General features: G+C 37.5%; 1 protein-coding gene across 1 annotated transcript in view; it reads left to right on the top strand.

The window, feature by feature from the left end:
* Nucleotides 1–20,380, top strand: part of gbe1a (glucan (1,4-alpha-), branching enzyme 1a) — a 115,972-nt gene that overhangs the window by 1,855 nt on the left and 93,737 nt on the right. Inside the window, exons 2-3 of the mRNA XM_039676907.2 lie at nt 12,828–12,997; nt 20,109–20,224. Of these exons, the coding sequence (XP_039532841.2) occupies nt 12,828–12,997; nt 20,109–20,224 (286 nt within the window). The remainder of the gene's footprint in view (nt 1–12,827; nt 12,998–20,108; nt 20,225–20,380) is intronic.

Below are 20,380 nucleotides of genomic sequence, written 5' to 3'. Positions count from 1 at the left end.
CCCCTTCGGTATAATAGTGAATAATTGGAAAATAATAGTCAATGGCAGGGACGCGTTGTCTCATAAATGATCGAAAAATTTTGATGGGATATTGCAGTATTTATTATACTTTTTTTTTTCCCCTGTGCACATCATTGTTATTATTTTTTATTATTAATATTTTTAATATCTCATTATCATAACTTCCGCCTCCCACAGGCTATGGCATTCTGATGATGTGTTTATTGCGGGGAAAACCTCACTCACATGTAATCGCAGCAATAACAAACCACAAACATGCAATAAATTCCCGATGGACAAAATCAAGTCCCGGTGTCAATTTTTTGTCTTGTTTGAAAAGCCGTTGCACTCGGGTGTACATCAAAATGACAGCTGCATCTATAAATCTATAAATGCTGCCTAGTAGACATGCATATATGTAATTCATTCATAATATTACAATCAATGAAATCGTGAATTCATCCAAAATGTAAATCTTGTCATAATTTAGGCTACTCATTCCAAAACCACAATGTCTATTTTTTTCTGATATATTACTTAATTTGTATTGCTTATATAAGCCAAAGTGTTGTGAAATTGACTAACTTTGGTTTTCCTGACTAGACTACCCCTCACCTTAGAATCCCCATGACACCATCTCAGTGGCTCTGCTCACTTCCATTGCAATTTAGGATTGATGTACTAGTATTTGCCACACAGTGAGCAGTTGCTTTACTGTGACAGTAATGGATTCCAGACTTTTTTGATTATTAATGTTCATATAGAACTTGCGGTGAAAATATGGGACTGTCAGCTAGTCCAGTAGAAAGAGAAAGCAGCTAATTGGCCAGAGCTTGTGAAAACAGGGTGAGATGGCACACAGAGAGACAGCATCTGAACTTGGCAAGTTTCCCCCATACCACCAGCCAGTCGTCATACCTTGTTAAAATTCACTTTAATGTCTAGAGCCTCTCAGACAGACACACATGCACACATTCGTGCAGGCATGGGCGCACGCACCTGCGACTTCCATGGGGTGGTTTTTGTGTGGATGGGAGACAGAAAGGGAAAATTAAGTCAGGCATTGTCAGCAGAATATTGTCACAGGGGGTTTCAGTTCATGACGGGGGTTTGACAGTGAACCTTCTTAGAAAAAATGCTTGTGTGAAGTATGCAAATGCATTTTGCTGTCGAAATATCCATATTCCCACTTAAAATTTAACTTTTTCTTGCAGCTTTATGTCTATAGTAAAGGTTTTTGTATACTATACATACATACATTATATATATATATATATATATATAGGGCTGTCAAACGATTAATCGCATTGTGTTTACATAATATATGTGGGTGCACTGTGTATAATTATTTTGTAAATATATAAATACACATATCAGATCTCTAGGTGGTGCTGGGGAGGAGGAGGGAGAACAGAAGCTTTCATATCATACAGTGTGCCGATCGCTGTCTGAGGTATTTACTGTATAATATGGTTACTTGGATTTGGAAGTACTTCTGATTGGCTGGTGCCGCAGCATTGAAAGAACCAATCAGCGTTCGGTTAGAGTTATATATTTAGTTAATCAGATTACATTTCCCAAGTATCTAGTAAATTAACACATTACGTTTAAATTTACAACAAATTGTCTGAGTTATTTATTTATTTTTTTCAAATAAGTATCGCAAGGTACTTTGTTTTCCCATTTAGGTTAACACCTCGGATGTGTTGAGAGAAATCAAGAGTAAGGTGTGGAGGTGCTGTGTGGACTGTGTAAACATGGTTACAATAATAAATCTGAATGACTCAATGTGAGCATGCAAGCACTCATCTTATATTTGCACAAAAACAGATTCATTGTTCCTCAAAATGAATAAAAAACAGTGTAATGCACATTCAGAATATTACACAAACCTGCAATTAAATGTCAAAATACAGAAATAAACGTTATGAATTTACAGTAATCTCCCTTTATTAACCTATGTCTTTGCTGCTGACCTTGATGATCCAATTCAACCATAATAAGCTAAAATTACTTCAGCACATTTGAGCTTCATTTTTGTCATGTTTTTTATTGTTGAAGTAAGAGTGTTGAACATTCTTCGCCTACAGCCTATTGTTCTCTAGAATGGCAGCACAGCTGAAAGGTTTGTGTGAGCTACGCCCTCTACTGTACATTTCCTTCAACCTGAGGCTGATTCATTTCACTATTGGTGTGAAAGGGCCTATAATAAATTAGCCAAAAATAGGTCTAAAAAAAAATAAGATCATCTCAGGTGAGAAAAAGTAACACATTTTGTTACTTTTTATGGAGGAACACGAACACGATATAACGCATTACTTTTTAAAAGTAACTTTCCCCAACACTTACTGTCTGATAAACTGGCAGCACCATTGGGTAGATTGTACCCTCCCTCGAAGCCACACTTCCTTTCTAAGATGGAAGCTTTTAAGGTTAAGAGGATTTTTTTTCTGGTTTTTGTAACTGCTGAGGACCAGGTGCTGCTGATGACACTTCTACTTTAGTGAGAGTCATTACATCCTGATATCTCTCTCTTTCAGCCCTTCGTGCAATGTCGTATTTATTGCTTCAGGAATGAATCAGTTTGATTGATTGCCCTCATCACGGATAATGGCCTCTTTTCTCTCGGGGGTCAGAGATGATGCTGTCATTATGTTCACTGTACATAGAGTAGAGAGGGTTAAAACACGTGGAGACCTCTAACATGTAGCATCCTTATGTGTACAATCACAGTTTATATTGTGTTCGTGAGTTAGCCAAATCCACCCCTGAACTTTGTACAAAATTGGTCCAGAATTTCATTTGTTAGGGGCCAACCTGATAATTGTGTTTTTTTCTTTCTTATTCCTCTCATAAGTAAACATGCCATTCCACCTTTGCCTCCTACAAACTGAGAACCACCATTTATTTATTTATTTTTTATTTTTTTTGCTGCCTCATTTATTTTTGCCTTCTTAATATTCCCTTCCTCTGACTATTTTATTATTTATTTATTTATATATATTTTTTTTTTGACAAGGTTAATTTCTATTCAGAATGGTGCACCTAGGGGACTGGATAAATGCAAAGCTTATATGGAGTGGGGAAACAAAAAGCAAAAGTGATGTTATTTAGAGTATAAGATTTGAATAAGATGGCATGCACCAATTAAGCCCATTCTGGTGCTAGTGGCACTCGTGAGGAATGCATAAACGTGTTTTTTTCCTGAACTCCTGTACTTTTTTTCATTAAACTTAAAAACGTGCAGTCAGGCGTTCCGTGGGTCCACGCTGGGACTCAGAAATGGTTATGAGGTGGTCTCTGTCTGTGATATTTATGAGCAGCGCTTGGTTTGTAGGCACAGGTAGCAGTGTTGTCAAGCACTGTCAAGCCACACACTCGTTTTTTTTCCCTCCGGTGAAACACATCTGTGAAATGCAGGTGCTTGTTTATCTGTGAGTTTTTTATTTGTCATTTTACTGCCTCTATATTTCAGATGTTCTTAAAGATTTATTAAAACAAGAGCGGATGGGTTTGTGTTAATCATGTTATATTTACAGGGAGGGTCGTAGGGGTGATTCTAGGGCCTGACAGGTCCAGGGGAGCCCAAACGAATTACAGTAGGGTATTAATAATTATGTGTATTTTACATTAATAATGAGACGCAAGACGCACAACATTCAACCCGAAAATAGTCATATAACCATTGCAATAATTCTGAAGCTATTCAGTTAAGGAAAAAAAAAAAAAAACTGCGTAAATCACAAGTCGTAATCATTAAAAACAATTGTAAAAATTTGTGAGATATGAAGTCACCATGGAAGCTTGTTTCCGTCACAGAACAAAACATTTTAAAAAATAATTGCGACTTTTTATCTCACAATTGCAAGTTTACATCTCTTTATTCTCAGAATTGCAAGATATAAAGTTAGAATTGTGTAATAAACTCACATTTGCGGGTTATAATGTAATACAGTTGTAAACTTGTAATTGTGAGATAAAAAGCCACAATTATCTTTCAAAATGTTTTATCTTTTCATCTTTTCTCAGAATTGTGAGATACAGTATAAATTCTCAATTGCTAGTTATAGAGTCCAATTCTAAGGGAAACTATTTTTTTTTTTCTCAGTATTACAACAAGTGTATATCTCACAATTTTGACTTTTTAACGCAGTTGCGACTTTATATCATGAAGTTCTGAGATAAAAAGTCGCAGTTAACTTTTTTTTTTTTTTGTCTTTATTCTGTGGTGGAAACAACCTTCCATACGTTACACTGAAATATAAGTAGTAATATAATAAAAGTCACATTTTGTAATATATCACAAAAGTACCGACACATAAAGTCGCAATGGGCTTCCATACATGTGAACAATGCATCATGCCACATCCTTGCCTTACATTTAGTGCAATATGCAGTAATTCCTTGCATCCTTTGTACATAAACATCCAATTACTGTACTTTGTAAACATTTCAAAGTTTATTCATCAGTAGGGGGTTGATTAATGCTGTTTTGCTACAGGTGAAAGTTGGCGTCATGTTGTGCTGAAGCAACACAAGGAAAATAGTGAGCTTATGAATTTATGAGGTCGCCTTGTCTGCAAGATTATTACATGAATGCCTGCTGCTACGGAGTCTTTAAGATTGTTGATTCACTTATTATTAATCTCATTCTACAGTGGGAACTTTAGCTGTAGTGCAGAATCACTCTTCAGCAGTTCCCATTCATTGCAATTGCACGGAAAGAGTGGTACATTATTCAAACTTTCTATTTTGTATTCCAAAGACGAATAAGAAAGAACAAAGTCATACAGGTTAAGAAGGACAAGAGATAGGCTTTCTTTGCAACTAAAGTTAAAACCTTTTTTTTTTTTTTTTTTACAATCAGTAGAGCGTTGATCAGTCGCAGCAGTGCTTTTGCAAAGCCACTGTGATGGATTCATGGGTGAGGGAAGACGGAGGCATTTGATATTATTGCAGGAACCCAGAGCAATTTTTGGACTTGAGTTCCTTGCTTAAGGGTGCACAACACTGGTCAGGAATAGACACTGTAGGAAGCCAGCAGCCCTCCAGAGCTACGCCGGCATTTGCCACTATGTCGCTTCGCACCAATAATCTAGTCATGGTTGCTGAGCTCTGCACCGCACCATTATTATTCATGAGCTTGTTTTCCCTTTGTCTTTGCTGTTGCCTCTAAGAAGCCCCAGGTAAAGATTCACCTGGCCCATGCCACCCTGTGCTGAAGAAAATAGCATTTGGTCATAATAACTTGGCGTATGGTTTTGTTTCATCAGCTTCCTGCGGTTAAATCCTGATTGGGGGCTGTTTAATCCCTCTTGGACATTTGAAGGGCTGATTTGTTTTTTGGATTCGGGTAAAGTCATGGAAGACACTGCATGGTTCTTTATTTTATTTTATTGCATTGCATTATTTCAGTTTAGTTTCATTTTTAGCACATTGTTATTAAAGAAACAAAAATGTACAGTATAAGAAGAAAAAGGCTGACTTCTTATGGACTGGCCCATAATAAAAAAAAAATCAGGTTTTTCTCCATTTTAAAAATTTGTCAAGCTAACTTTATAGCTTTGTACTTGATTGTTTGGCTTATTTTTTTACAAAAAGAAATTAATCTGCATCTCCCACATGAACACCCCTGATCGATTTACTTGGAGCAAGTGCTAACCACTAAACTACAGTTCCAGTTTTAGTTCCTGAAATCTTAAGAAAGGAACCTCGGTATTAAAAAAAAAAAAAAAAAAAAAAACAGTCGATGTCAGGCAAAGGCTTAGTCCCTGATTGCAAATCCAGGAGACAAAAACAGGCTTTGTGTCCTCATTCTTCTTCTTTAATTGGTTAAATTAACGGTTAAGATGTGGTTTGTGTCAGCAGAAGGTCAGCGAGAATTTTCTCGGCCTCTCTGGCTCTGGCTTTCTCATTCATAATAGGGTGCTTCTTCAACTTTTGGTATCTTGTTTGTTTCATTCTGTGGTGGAAATGACATTTTGAATATTTTCAATATGCTGGCCTAGCTAGCATTTTATGTACCCTGAATATATTTGATTACATTTGATAAAAAAGTTTCAAATTTACTGTGAAGTAATTGTATGTCCAATGTTATTGTACTTTTGTAAACTGCGCTCCATAGTGAAAAAAGATGTAGTTTTTTTTTAGAATGTAATACTTTTATTTTGCATTAAATAGGCAGTAAAATGGCAAAACCATTTATGATATTACAAAATACTTCTATTTCAAATGAATGCTGTTCTTTTGAGCTTTATACTAATCAAAGAATCAGTTTCCACAATGTCAACTGTCAACAATGATAATGATAAGGAAATTTTGATTTCTGACAGATCATGTGACACTGAAAACTGGAGTAATGATGGTGAAAATTCAGCTTTGCATCACAGGAATAAATTACAATTGAAAATACCCTCAAATAGAGATTTTATTAAATTGAAGTAATATTTGACAATATTAATGTTTTTTTTTTATTATTATTATTTACCATATTTTTTGATCAAATAAATGCAGCATTGGTGAGGGTAAGAGACTCAAAACATTAACAAGTCTCCCCAACATTGTAAAAAAAATAGAAAAAAAGTTTTCAAAGCAAAGTAACAAAAAGTTTAACAAAGTGCCCTAAGTTAAACACACAATCAATATTGAACATAAATGAGGTCTTACACCGCTTAGCTTACCATTTCACACTGCAGATATTAAACCATCAGCACTTCCTGTTTCTCTTGAGTCCCTGTTTACCTTGTTCCACTCCAAAGCTAAACTACGCTTTTGAGTTTGGCTTTTGACGCCTCTGGGTGTACACAAGAGAGCCTCTAAAACTGTGAAAGACCCTCTGTGATGCTTTTATGGTCACGCAGGGACGCCGGGGGCAGAAATGAGGTGTTTGCTGCCGTGTGTTTTCATCCACGTGTAAGTGAGCTATCTGGGCGAAAAAGCGCTGTGTCATGATGAGTCAGCTCACCCCGGGGCTGTTAGCGTAGAAGATGAGACATGCGTGAGCGCCCTCGCTCCTCTAACAATCTCTCTCGAGCTCCCCACGCTCACCCTCCGAGGTGTCCCTGTTCAACGAGCGTGGCCATTCTCCAAAACGTGCTTTCAAGAGCATAGGATCGAGTGGTCAAGTGTAGCCTCTTTTAAAACTGACCGGAGCAGCATTCACCACTTTTTTGTTGCTCCTGGCAGCCCTGAATCATTGTTATTACTGAACGGGAGAAAGCTTGTTATTTTATCCGCAATGGCAGGCTGCATCGTTTCCCACATCCCCTCCATCTCCTCTGCGCCTCCAGCAGGGCCGAGCAGAGGACCGATTCTTTCAGGGCTTGAGTCCGTTTGACCACCGGACTGAGTAAGTGATGGCCTGTTGAAAGGATTTGTTCAGGAGGTGATTAAGTTGCTCCGGCTGCTCTACGAGGGTCATATTTTCCATTTTGTACATCCAGCTGGACTGACAGACGTCTAAAAAAAAAAGCCTTATGGATCTCAGTGTGCGGTCCATCAGAACTAACTCGGTCTTAAGGCCTTGAAATAACCACTTTCAAAGCTTTCTTCTTCTTTTCTCCAGCTTTGTGGGATATTAATTCTGCTTCTGTACTTCTGTGACTGTGGCTGTTAACTGTCAATCTGGTAATCGGTCGACCGGTTTGGTAATTTATGTTTATCTGGAAATCTGTCTGATAAGATAAGACAAGATATACTTTATTGTCCTCGAAGGGAAATTAGTTTTGGACTCTGCCCCTTCCCCAGTTTTTACAAAGACAACACAAAGTACAAAATACATAAAAAAAGACGTCTCTCAACACATCCTCTCGCAAACATGTTATCATATATAGGCACATTAACACCTTTCATTGGCAGGTTTAAAAAATATTACAACCATTATTGATCACAGTTCCCATATTGCACATCCCTGGTGGTATACGTATAGCACATCCCGAATGGTATACATATGGGGTGGTAATGGCGCAGTGGATAAGACACATGCCTTTGGTGTGAGAGATCCAGGTTCAAATCCGCTGTGAGGCACCAATGTGTCCCTGAGCTAGACACTTAACCCCTGTAGTTGATCCAGAGGTGTGCAACCTCTGATATATATATATACAGCAGCTGTAAGTCACTTTGGATAAAAGCGTCAGCTAAATGAATAAATGTCATGTAAATGTAAATACATTTTGCACTTCCCCGATGGTATACATATAGCACATCTTGAATGGTGTACTGTCTGTTTTTCCTTTTGTCGGTCTGTTTGTTCTCCCTTTCCCCATGTCTCTTGCTCAGTCTCTAAGTGATTAAGAGCAGTGTTTGAGAGGCCACTTGACGGCACCCATCACCCTGTTGTTCCTCAAGTTTTAATGAGCACTTTAAACTCCCAGAGGAACCCAAATGAGCGATTCCCATCGGTAATTATTCCTAACACTGCCATGAATATGCACACAGAAGTCCCAGCTGGGCCCAACACTCTTTACATCTAAACTCTAACTCAAGCTCTGAAGTCTCACACTATTTTACCTCAGTTATTCACCCTTTAAAATGGATGGGCAAACATGGCAAATGGCAAACACAGGGAATATGTAGAATCGTTATGTTTTTTTTGTCTTTAATACACATAGTGTCTCACTACACTTAGCTGTGATTTTTATGCACTTTCACGAGTTCACTCTTACATATAATTTTGAGTGAGTAAGATTCAATGCGTATTTGGCGTGCTGTCCGGAGGGAGGGCTCCGAGCTCGGAATTCTGCCCGAACCCAGAGTACTCCCCCTGTATGTAAGTGATATTTTAGAAAGAGGAGTGTGGAGAAGTAGGAGTGTGGAGAAGGGGTGGAGGAGGGATGCTGCAAACTGCCAATGGATCGAGGTAAGACTGCTGAGTCTATTTGTACCCTCTTATCATTGGCTGCTGATTGCTGATTGCTATCCACTCGTGTCAATTATCTGAACGTGCTCCTCCCGAACTTAGTTAATAAAACTTCATTTATTGCCTGGTTCAGAATCAGATTACAAGATTTTTTATTATTTTTTTTGTCTTGTTACGATAGTCCCTCTGTCAGATTACGTGACTTTGACTCCTAAAATCTTGTCGTATCGTGGACAAGTCACATGTCAGACTACACGGCTTCCTGATCAGTCATCGCATGCCGTCTTTAACAGCGCGCGTGATGTCATGGAGAAGGCGAAATTAGTAGCGAGTGACTTCCGGAAACAAACGTAAACAAACAATGGATGAAGCGGTGAGTGTTGTATTGGCTGTCCTGTGTTCAGAAAAAAAGTAAAAAAAGAAAGAAAACACGACAATGGACACGTTCCTGGATTGCTCGACGAGGACAGTATGGGCTGTCAATCCTCCAAACAGAACTTGAGGTAAAATATTGTTTTCTATATATTTTTACTTTTAGTTTTAACGTTAGCACCATCGTCTCTCTTTCGTTTCGCCATTTTTGAAAGTTGTGTACGGAAAAGCTTCTGTGCTCCTATTAGTCAACCTCATACATGTGACAGAACCGTCATGGACGACGCGACGTAGGTTGTCGCCCACTATGACACACTACACGAGATGATACGATCAAATCTTGCATCCCGACGCCCGTTTACGTTTACGAATCCCCACGACACCCTATATCAAATGGATCGTGCCAAAATCGGGCTAAAATCGTGTAATCTGAACCAGGCATAAAAATGGTGGACTTAGTTTTAGTCCACATTTTTAAAGGGGTGATGAACTGAGAAATCAAATTTTCCTCGAGCTTTTGACATATAAGAGGTTATCATATTAGATAATAAGAATATCCTGTAAGTTTCAGAACTGAAAACGTCCTTGTTAGTCCAATAAAAGCTTTTATTGACACCAGTCTCAGCAAACGACACGTTTTTCAAAGTGGGGAACTATGACGTCAAAGAGGATAAAACACCACTCCCGCAGAATCCAGCTACCAAGCCATAAACATGCCGTTTTCAAAATATTGTGCAGTGCCTGGTTGTGGAAGAAGACAGTCGCTGCATAAGCGAGTGAGTTGAAACTCATCATAATATGCAAAACTGTTATCCACTCACAGCAGTGGGCGCTATATGACAAAATGGCGTTATACTACGCACATGGCACCCGTTATCGTTAATATAACACACGCTGTAATGGGTAGGTTTAGGTGTGGTGTAGGCAGGGTAGTCTCATATCACGCTAAAAGATTTATGACGCCTTGGGTTCGCGTGTTACATTAACGATAAAGGGTGCCATGTGCGTAGTATAGCGCCGTTTTGTCATATAGCGTTCTATGTCACGCTAAAGAATGAGAACGGGCTGTCAATGTGGGACGCCCATAAAAACCGAGTGTTTTTGAGAGGGTAGAAAATAGCCTATTACTGATTCATTTTGATGTTTTTGAATGTAAAAACCAAGTGAACGTCATAAGTTGACCTCAGACAACAATATAAAAAAGGTTCACGACCCCTTTAACAGACACACATTCCTCGGTGTAATACTATACCAACACCTGTTATCATATGCCATAGTTTATTTAAGGAGACAAAGCTTCTCTAAAAAAAAAAAAGATCTTGTTTGTGATTGACTAACACACGTTTTTGATGCATATTTCTGTTTCTTATGCCATAGTTTATTTAAGGAGACAAAGCTTCTCTAAAAAAAAAAGATCTTGTTTGTGATAGACTAACACACGTTTTTGATGCATAGTTACAGATGTGCACTGTTTCGGTCAGCTATTTCTATAGGTATTGTTCTTTTGACTTTCCTTAAATTTCTTTTCGAAACCAGTTAACTTCACATTTCATCATTTGAGATTTAATTCTGAATTTGTTTGTAACGGCATGAAGTGGGAAATTCACAAAATAATATTGTTCTAATTGTTCAAAATAAGAATGTGCATTAAGCCACTTAACCAGAGACCGATGTGCCATTAAGCGTAGGACAATTCAAGTCTATCAGGTAGAAACGGCAATTAACAGCACTGAGGAGGACACAGATCTCTGCTCATTTTCCAGTTGAACGAGCAGATACGAACAGTGTTGTGCTAAAAAAAAATCTTTGAAAATGTCAAGGCACAAATGAGATTTCATCAGCTGATGCTTTGTTTTTCTTTTTCTTCAGTATTTCACACTTTTCAAACAGACACTAAAATACATTTGAACAAATCAGTCTGAGATTTGATTAATTGGGGTTTCATTTATTCAACATTAAGAACACATGTCCAAAAACCCACTGTCTGGTCTGTCATCCCGAAATAATTGGACTAGGTACAGATTTGTCGATTTTTTAATCTATTCTCTCAGTTATAAATCATCAGTTATAAATCCTTGAAACATGGATTTTTGAATCGTTTGTTTCATCAAAAATATATTTTTTTTTAATTTAAACTTAAAAAGTCTTAAAAATAAGTAAATAAACGTAATACTTAATTAAAAAAAACTAGTTATTGATGTCAAATTCACACAACTTAAATTTTTCAGTTAGCCTACATGAACTTAGTCCATATAACTTAATTTTTTCAATTCCGCATGAATTTTGTTTACTTAAAGGGTTGGTATAATGCTCCTTTTTACAATACTGTATGTAAAATAAGTCTCTGATGTCCCCAGAGTGTGTTTGTGAAGTTTAGTTCAAAACACCCCACAGATATATATATATATATATATATATATATATATATATATATATATATATATATTTTATTTTTTTTATTTTTTTTTTTACAACATGTTAAAGTTGTGCCTTTTTGAGGGTCAGTAAAAACTAGGGCTAGGTCGATACACATATCTCCCAATTCGATACAATCTAGTAATCACAGCATTTTTTTCTTTTGTCAAATCAACTTAAATAACTTATTTAGTTCAGATAACATATAATTTTGAGTTTCTGATGGTTAAATTAATCTCCTTCATTTTATTAACTCACTTTTTCCAGTTCAATGAACTTAAAATTTTAAGGCAACCAGGTTACTTACCAAGAACCATCAATATTTTTTTACAGTGTGGGTGCCGATATGATATGTACTGCGATTCTACAAGTATTACGATTCGATATTACAATATATTGCGATTTTTTAACACTAGACCATCGGGAAAAGTTAAATCACACATTTATAAGTGCAGAAGCACTCTTATTTAGATAACCCAATATCAATTCTTAAATCGTATAGTTTATGAATGAACAAAACTTTATATGTAGCACACTTGCCATTCAAAACATTTCAATAGATTTTGTGCTGTGATATATCAGATATGAAAAAAAGTATCAGCTTTCAAATTCTGTCAATTTTATTATGAAGGTTGAACAATAAATACCATTTTGGCACTATTTAAAGGAGAAGTATTTGTATGTTTTTTTTGTTGTTGTTTTTTTCAAATACATTCTTTTAACCCAAAATCATGATACTTGTGTCAGTACCCAGCCTTCCTAAACAACACCCGAGTTTGTCTGAGATACGAATCAATTTCATCACATATTTACAGTGAAAGCCGCAAGATTAGGGAAGCAGAAGAGCAAGAAACTCCTGTAAAAACCCTTTTCTAAAGGCTACAAACTCTTTTAATCACTGTGTGTTTTAGCTCACAATGTCAGTGCATAAAAACTTTATTGAAAAGAGCCATATGTGTATCTCTGCACCTGTGACTCATTAGCTGGAAAATTACTTTAAAATAAAAGTTTTCTCTGTAACAGAGAAAGCTGAATTTGAGTGATCTCCTACGTGAACTTAGAACAACTGTCTGAAGTTGGAGAACGCTGGTTCACGGAAGGGTGAGAAATGCTCGAGACCATAATATCTTTGTCTGTCTGTTCTCTCTGTACATTTCTATCTTTGTCTCTGTTGTGTCTTCAGATACAAGCGGTTTACAGAGCATCTGGCACAGCTGGAGGAGGCAGAAGGGACCTTTGATCACTTCACACTGAGCTACCAGTGCTTCGGAATTCAGCGGCGGTCCGACAACGGTCTGGTCCTTAGGGAATGGGCCCCGGGAGCGGAGGCCGTCTTCCTAACTGGGGATTTCAGTAAGCATCACCACAATCCTGTAATTCGGAGACCACTGTCTGTCACATTCAGGTGCAAACCCTTTTAAATAGATAGATCTATGGAGCAAAGTACAAGCGGTTTATTGTTGCCAAGGAAACAGGCTTTGATTTTAGGCTGCTAATGCTTGAAATGCTATCCGCGTTTGCAGGTTGAGAAATCTGCGGGGTTTGCATTGAGTGATGTATTAAGCCGTAATGATGTGCGCTGCCAATTGTGTGCTTGTCTGGATTGTTTACATGTAGTCTGACAGTATTGTTCTTTTAGAGACGTCAAGAGACAGAGAGGAAGAGGGAGTTGGACTGATGTTCTGTTGTTAAGTTTTACTCCATTTAAAGGGGATTTGGTGTTTGTTAGAGGCAGGGTTCAAGATGAGGCTAAATGTCCCTCTAATCTTGAAATAACAGGAACATATCCTGCAGTATACGATGTCTTGACTGAACGTCAGCATTGTGTCTAAAAATGTAACTAATGCCCTGGTGGGAAAGCGTGTCGGAGATCGATTGATTGGCCAATGTGATAAACTTCATCCAAGCCTCATCCTTTTTTTACACAAAGAAAGGAAAGTCCTCTGTCGTATACAAACTATGCATAATTCTTTGTTAACTTTGCCAAAGTTAATTTTATGTTAATTTGAGGTCAGTGAGACTTTGTAATGTGTTTTTATGCTCATTAAAGCTGCATTTATTTGATGAAAGATGTAAAAAAATGGAATATTGTGAAATACTATTTCAATTGAATATATTTTAAGATGTTATTTTTTCCTGGGATGGCAAAACGTCTCAGGTTACGACTGTAACCATAGTTCCCTGAGAAAGGGAACGAGACGATGCGTCACCCAAAGCGTCGTTGACCTCAAAAGGGAACTAAATTTTCAGCATTAATCCAGTCTTCAGTGTCACATGATCCTTTAGAAATTATTCTAATATGTTGTTTTGATGCTTAATATTTTTTATGGAAACTGTGATACTTTTTCTGGATTCTTTGAAATAAACCTTTTGTAACATTAGAAATGTCGTTTACTGTCACTTTTGATCAATTTGATGCAGCCTTGCTGAATAAAAGTATTCATTTCTATTAAAAAATATCTTAAATATCTTACTGACCCTAACTTTTGAATGGTATATTATTAAAAAGATTGAAATTCAATGTAGTATGCACTCCAGGCGGCTAGGAGTGCATACTACAACAACACCAAGTCCGCGCGCCTGCGTACAACCTTCACCGTCAAGCAGACTTTTACGTTTTTACCGTTTACACGGGAACGCGGCGGTGGAGCGTTTTTAACGTTTCCACTCCGGAGGGTGGTTTCACTTTTTTGCGTTTTTAGGCCTCAAAAACGCCGTCGCCGTGTAAACGAAAGGCACATCCGATAAAATATTTTTACGTTTTCACCCGCGAGCGTTCTCGTGTAAACAAGGCCTGAGGCTCATGTGTACATTATGGTTTATGTACGGTTTTCAGAAAGTTTATATTTTAGTGGTTTCCCACCAATCTGCACACTTTGTAAATGTCTCCCTTATTTAACACACCTGATTTAGATCATCAGCTCATAGAGAGCTCGATGAACTGAACTGAGTGTGTCAGATACATACAACATGTGCAGAGTGATTGTTGGTCCCCAGGACCAGGATTGAAAATCACTGACATAAACAATACTGTGGGCACAATTCATTTAGTGAATTTCCCTCTTAGTGTCTTTACCATCTTCATATCCAGATGGTTGATCATGTGTGCATTAGGCATGAAACATGCATGAGGAAACTCGGATGTATAATGTTCAAAGCTTTCTGCTTCAGTGCTACTTGAATAAGCGTCAGAGAGAAGAAACGGCAGAAGAGGGACAGAAATATTATATGAGAAAAAAAAACATCAGTGAATGAATCGAAGGAGAATGATTAAGTTAAACAAAGAGGACTGCAGTTAGTAGTTGAATGAGATTATAGATTTTGTGGTATTATACCACTATTTCAGTTTGTTTTTGTTCTTGTTGTTGGTAATACTATTTTGTACAAATGTAGGGATTCTTTTCATAATAAAATCTTATTTTCCTAGACACATTTCAGGTCAAGCCATGTGATTTACTTAATGATTGGGATTCTTCTATTATTATTTTACTTCAGTTTTTTCACAGTTTTAGTCTTTTGTGTTTCGTCAGATTCTTGTTGTTGTGGTAGTTCATCGTTTCAGTTTGTTTTTTCACCACTGTATGAGTTTTATGAAAGTGCCTTTTATAAATGAAATGAAATGCTTTTGGTTTTAGTTTTTAGTGTTCGATAATAACTAAAACAACATAAATAACACACAACATAAACCCTACACTGAGGGAGCGCTGCTAGCATTTTGGCGGGATTCTTGCTTTTCACCATTCAATATTTTATTCTCTTTCTTTTGCTGAGAGCGTCTTTCTTTACCGTATGTTTCCTTCACCTTGCGCTTGTGCCTGTGTTTTCTAACAACTGAAGCATCTCAACAAATCCTTCGTGCTCTGCCTCAGAGCTCCGTTTTTCCCTCTGAGAGGGTAGTTGTTGTTGGAAACTTTGAGTTGAAGTTGTTTTTTATTATTTTTTTTCTTCCCGCTAAGCCTCCGTCTGTTTTGACCCATTGCTGTCCTTGTATCTCAGAGTGTAGCTCTTAGCTGTCAAATGCAGGAGAGGGAACATCTGATACCTGTTCTGAGCTCACGGATCACATATTCTGTCAGTGGAGTCAGCCTGTAGTCCCTGAGAAGAGTTGGCCAATAGGAAAGGGACCACTTTGTGTCAGTTCATGTTGTCAGGAAGAGATCTTAAAGTTCCTGTTTAAAAGCTGCTCTGTGTCTCCTCTCCTGTCTGGTCCTTCCCTCCGACCTTCTTACCTTTAGCTGACAGAAAGGTGTGACAATGTCTTTCATATAAAAAAAAAGAAAGCTTTCATTGCTTCTGCTCACACACATAAAATAGAAGGACACTTATTTGTATTGTATGTATTGTATACATTCACCCTCATTGATGAAGTAGAAAGTATTGATGTTGGATTTTAAGAATGAATCATTCTTTTGAGTCAATCATTGAATTTGTTGATCTGATTCACAAAACGAGTCGGAATGACTCATACACCTGGAATTTGGATGGAGCGAATAATGACTTTAATTTAATAATCATTTAATTGGCTGTTTGCCACATCTAAATCACAAAACGAGTCTGAAGGACTCAACTCATTCAACTCAAGTTCAACTCACTGATATTACATGTAGAATAATGACTTAAAATTTGTTCTGTTTGTCATACTTGGTTCACAAAACTGGTCCGAATTCAGAAACAATTTTTCATTCAGAAAGTTAATTTACGACTAGCTGAATAATCACATCTTGGCCTGTTATCACATGTGATTCACACAACCAGTCTGAATGATACATTCATAGTGGTGTTGTGTTATCATTTTGACCCATAGAGGATACCCCCCCCCCCCCCCCCCAAAAAAAAAAAATAGGAAATGTTTTCACCTGACCTGACACTTGTGGTGTTCCCGATCAAATACCGACCTACGAAAAAATGCTTGTAAATCTCTTGTTATGCTTTAAATCCAAATATTGGATTCAATCTTTTCATCAACAATGATTTGAGTTTATGCACCTTATTTGAGTAACCTTGTTACACTGAAGCGGTCAAATGCATAAGCTCAGATCAATGAGGCCAATGATCAATCCCTTCCAAAAAGAAACACAAAATGATTGAATCCAATATTTGGTGATAATATAGCATAATGAGAGATTTTCAAGCAGTTTAAAAGGCCAGTCATTTTTGAACACCAAATTAGCTAAAGGATTCACAACACAAAATAGTTATCTGCTCAGTGAATGCTAACTATCCTACTCGGTGTTTGATCTAACTCTCAATTGTCCATAAACACCAGTGGGCCACGTCCCAATGCGCTCTTTTTACCCCTCTCTCCCAAAACTGCCCGTCTCTGTGCTTAATCGGAAGTCCACAGGGAATGACAGCGCAACTAGAAAAATCCAGCAGATGTCATATTGCCTCTGGGCAGCTTCAGACTTCTTCTAATTGAGTTGGGTTGTGATCCGCGGGCTGTTACGGGGAAACCGGGTCCTTTGAGTATGACCTTTAAAAACTCCCAACTCTTGATTCTCTACTTGATTTTGTTTCTCATTCCTATACATACCTATACTTCATGTGCTCACAAACATGAAGCTTATTCCTGGAGCTCCACTTATGGCGTTTCAGCAATTATCGATTATAGCTGGAAGACATGATGCATATTGACGCAGTTCCTCCCTCAAAGCCTTCTCTTAATACACTGCTTACATGCCTTGAAGAGAATATTGATCTCAAAGCCTGAAGCACCTTTTAAAATGATAATTGATGATAAGGAGTGAATGATAAGCTAGTTTATGGTTCTTTTCAGAGTGTTGTCTTTGTATCTCAGCAGCTTCCTCATTAAGCTTGTGTTATTGACTCATTCCAGCACCTGATCGATAGTATGGCAGTCCTTTGGTCAGACAAGGACTTTGTGATTGAGATATTTTTCCTTTTTATTTAGAAAGGACTGTGTAGATGGTTAATGAGAATTGAGAATTGACCTTGTGGTTCTGTTTCAACTACTTTTGGTGATGATTACATTTAACAAATTCTAACAAATCAAACAGATAATTCTGGGTAACACTTTATTTCGATATAAGTAACTTTGCAACTACATGTCAACTGACTCTCATTAGTAGACTGTCTGCTTAATATCTGCTAACACTTGACAAACACTTGCAAATTGATGATAGTTAGTTCACATGTAGTGACAAATTTACTTAAAATGTCTAAATAAAGTGTAACTTAATTCTGACTTTACATCTCTCAAATCAGATGCTATTTATCTAATTCTTCTAATAATTGCACGTTATTTTGTACAAATCCAGCCTTGTTTCATGCAATTGTAATTCTATTTTAAGTTTCAAATTTTATTTTACAGTTGTGGCTTTAGATCTCAAAATTGTGATCAGAAAAAAAGGTACGAAAGCTGTCACTGGGGCAGTACCTTTTCAAAAGGTACACTTTTGTACCTAAAGGGTGCATATTGGTACCTTCATGGTACATATTTGTACAATTATGGTACCAATATGCACCCTTTAGGTACAAAAGTGTACCTTTTTGAAAAGGTACCGCCCCAGTGACAGCTTTTGTACCTTTTTTTCTGACCGTGTATCATGACCTTACCAAGGTACTTCAAATAAAACCATGGTATAGTATTATTATGAATTAATAAATGATAATTATAATAGTACAATGTGCAAAGGTACTTTTTGCCAGTAAATATAAATGTAAACTAAGAGAACTGCTTTAAAAATACAAACGCATAGATGTACTCCATCAGTGAGTACATGGATGGAGTGTGTGTGTGTGTGTGAGTGTTGTGGATACTTACACACCTTTCTTGGAGTTAGCGAATTCATACAGTCGGGTGAAAAGGGCACATCGTTCCCTCTAGGGAAAGAAGTTGTTTACTACAATTCTAGATCGCAGCAAAATGTTGTCTCCCCTCTCTCTATGACACTACTTATAACCGTATGACCAGCGGCCCCTTTCCTCCCTTACCATCCCCCACCTTTATCACATCCTTCCCTTTTCTATTTATCCCTCTGCCTTTTTGTAATTATCTCTCTCTGAGACCCAGAGGCGGTGTCATAGGAAATCCCAACTTCCAATTTGGCGTGAGATTGCGTTTTGACATGGCTCATATTATATGGTTTCAATTTCACAGTGGGAATGCGGGGTTTGAAAGAGAAAAGAGAGAGAAATTTGGGTCTGGGGGAGCCGGTCTTGATCTGCGTCGGGGGGCTGCAGGTGGGTAGGCATATTGCACTGGCGCTGGTCCTTTATTGATTTATTTATTTATATTCTCTTACTGCTCTCCATTAGAGTATGTAATGTGAAAAGAGATACACAGAGGCGTACAGGGCAGAACGACTGAAATTATCCACAACAAATCAGTGTCTCTTTTCTCTGCTTTGAGAGGGGTCACACAGTCTTGCGTGGCTTTTTTCCCAGAAACTGAATGAACAGTCTGAGGGAGTTGATAAAGTCAGCTGCTGTACAGCGCTCTGCATTTTCACTAGTCTCTGCCTCCACATTTTATTCAGCTGTTGAAGACATGGATGAATGGAGTTGCTTTTAAGGGGCATGTAAATATACTGTGCCTCAAAATTCTTTGGGAAAAAAAGAAGAAGAAAAGCCCACAAACATTTTGGTAACTGGTGGCCTTACTTAGATGGACATTAACCAAACACAGATGCAGAATATAGCATATACTACGAAGTAGTAAGTGTAGTTTGCTAGCTAGTATGAACTCATCAATATCACTACATCTAAGAGTCAAGTTCCTGGTCAAGATACTTCCTGGAAAAGAAAGAAACATGTTAATGTTAAAAAAAAAAAAACAAGTAAGACCAATCACAAAAAGGCCAACAATCACTTTGAGGAGCTGTAGATTTCAAGAACAGAGTAAAGGTGTACTAGTCAACCATATCAAGAGCTCTTCATAACACCTGAATGAAAGGATTCTACAAAAGAAGGCACTTAGCAAGTAGAGAGAGTGGAAACTGAAATCTGAAGTTTTCCATAATATTGGCCCAGATGCAATGTGGGTAGTTTTGCAAATTATACTGTTTAGACAGGAAAATATGTCTAATAATGTGTTCCATTTACCTCTTCACACAGATCAGAAAACTAAGATGGACGCATCCAGGCAAACCTTTGTTGTGCTTGCTCTTTTGGAATACAAACCTCATATAAAAAGTGGTATTTTGCACAGATAATTGTCATGTCCAAAAACTGAGATTAGATCGTTCCATGTGCATCACTTTGAGTGAGTTTGAGACAGAATTGCTACTAAACAATTATTTGACTACTTTTTCAATGTGGTTTATACTGTAGATTGAGTAGCCATATTGGATTCTGAAGTGAAGTCCCAGTCAAAAATCCTCTTCCATTTAGCTCCATAGCTTTTCCTTTCGGAAAGACAGCTCCAGTAAAGCACCAAAATGCCTTATTTCAAAAGCATAAAGCCAAATTACTGAATTAATTAATTAAATACGTTTTCCTTCAGACTCCTGGGAAAAGCAGTCTCACCCTTTCACGCAGAAAGAGTTTGGCAAATGGGAACTATACATCGCTCCGAAAGTGGACAAATCTCCTGTCATCAAGCACCTGACCAAACTCAAGGTACCAAACACATCACCTTATGTTATATAACATCCTGCTTTTTAACAATTTATATCAACAGGAACATAGGTGTATCTTGTGAGAGATGCAAATATGATGTGAAAAGTTGTAGCTCTTTGTGATGGTCAGATGCTGGAGGTATCAAATACTAGAATT

Source organism: Pimephales promelas, chromosome 23, assembly GCF_988280905.1.
Source record: "Pimephales promelas chromosome 23, fPimPro1.hap1.1, whole genome shotgun sequence".
NCBI lineage: Eukaryota > Metazoa > Chordata > Actinopteri > Cypriniformes > Leuciscidae > Pimephales > Pimephales promelas.
Note: the sequence above shows the minus strand (reverse complement) of the source record. Positions and strands in the feature narration are given on the sequence as shown.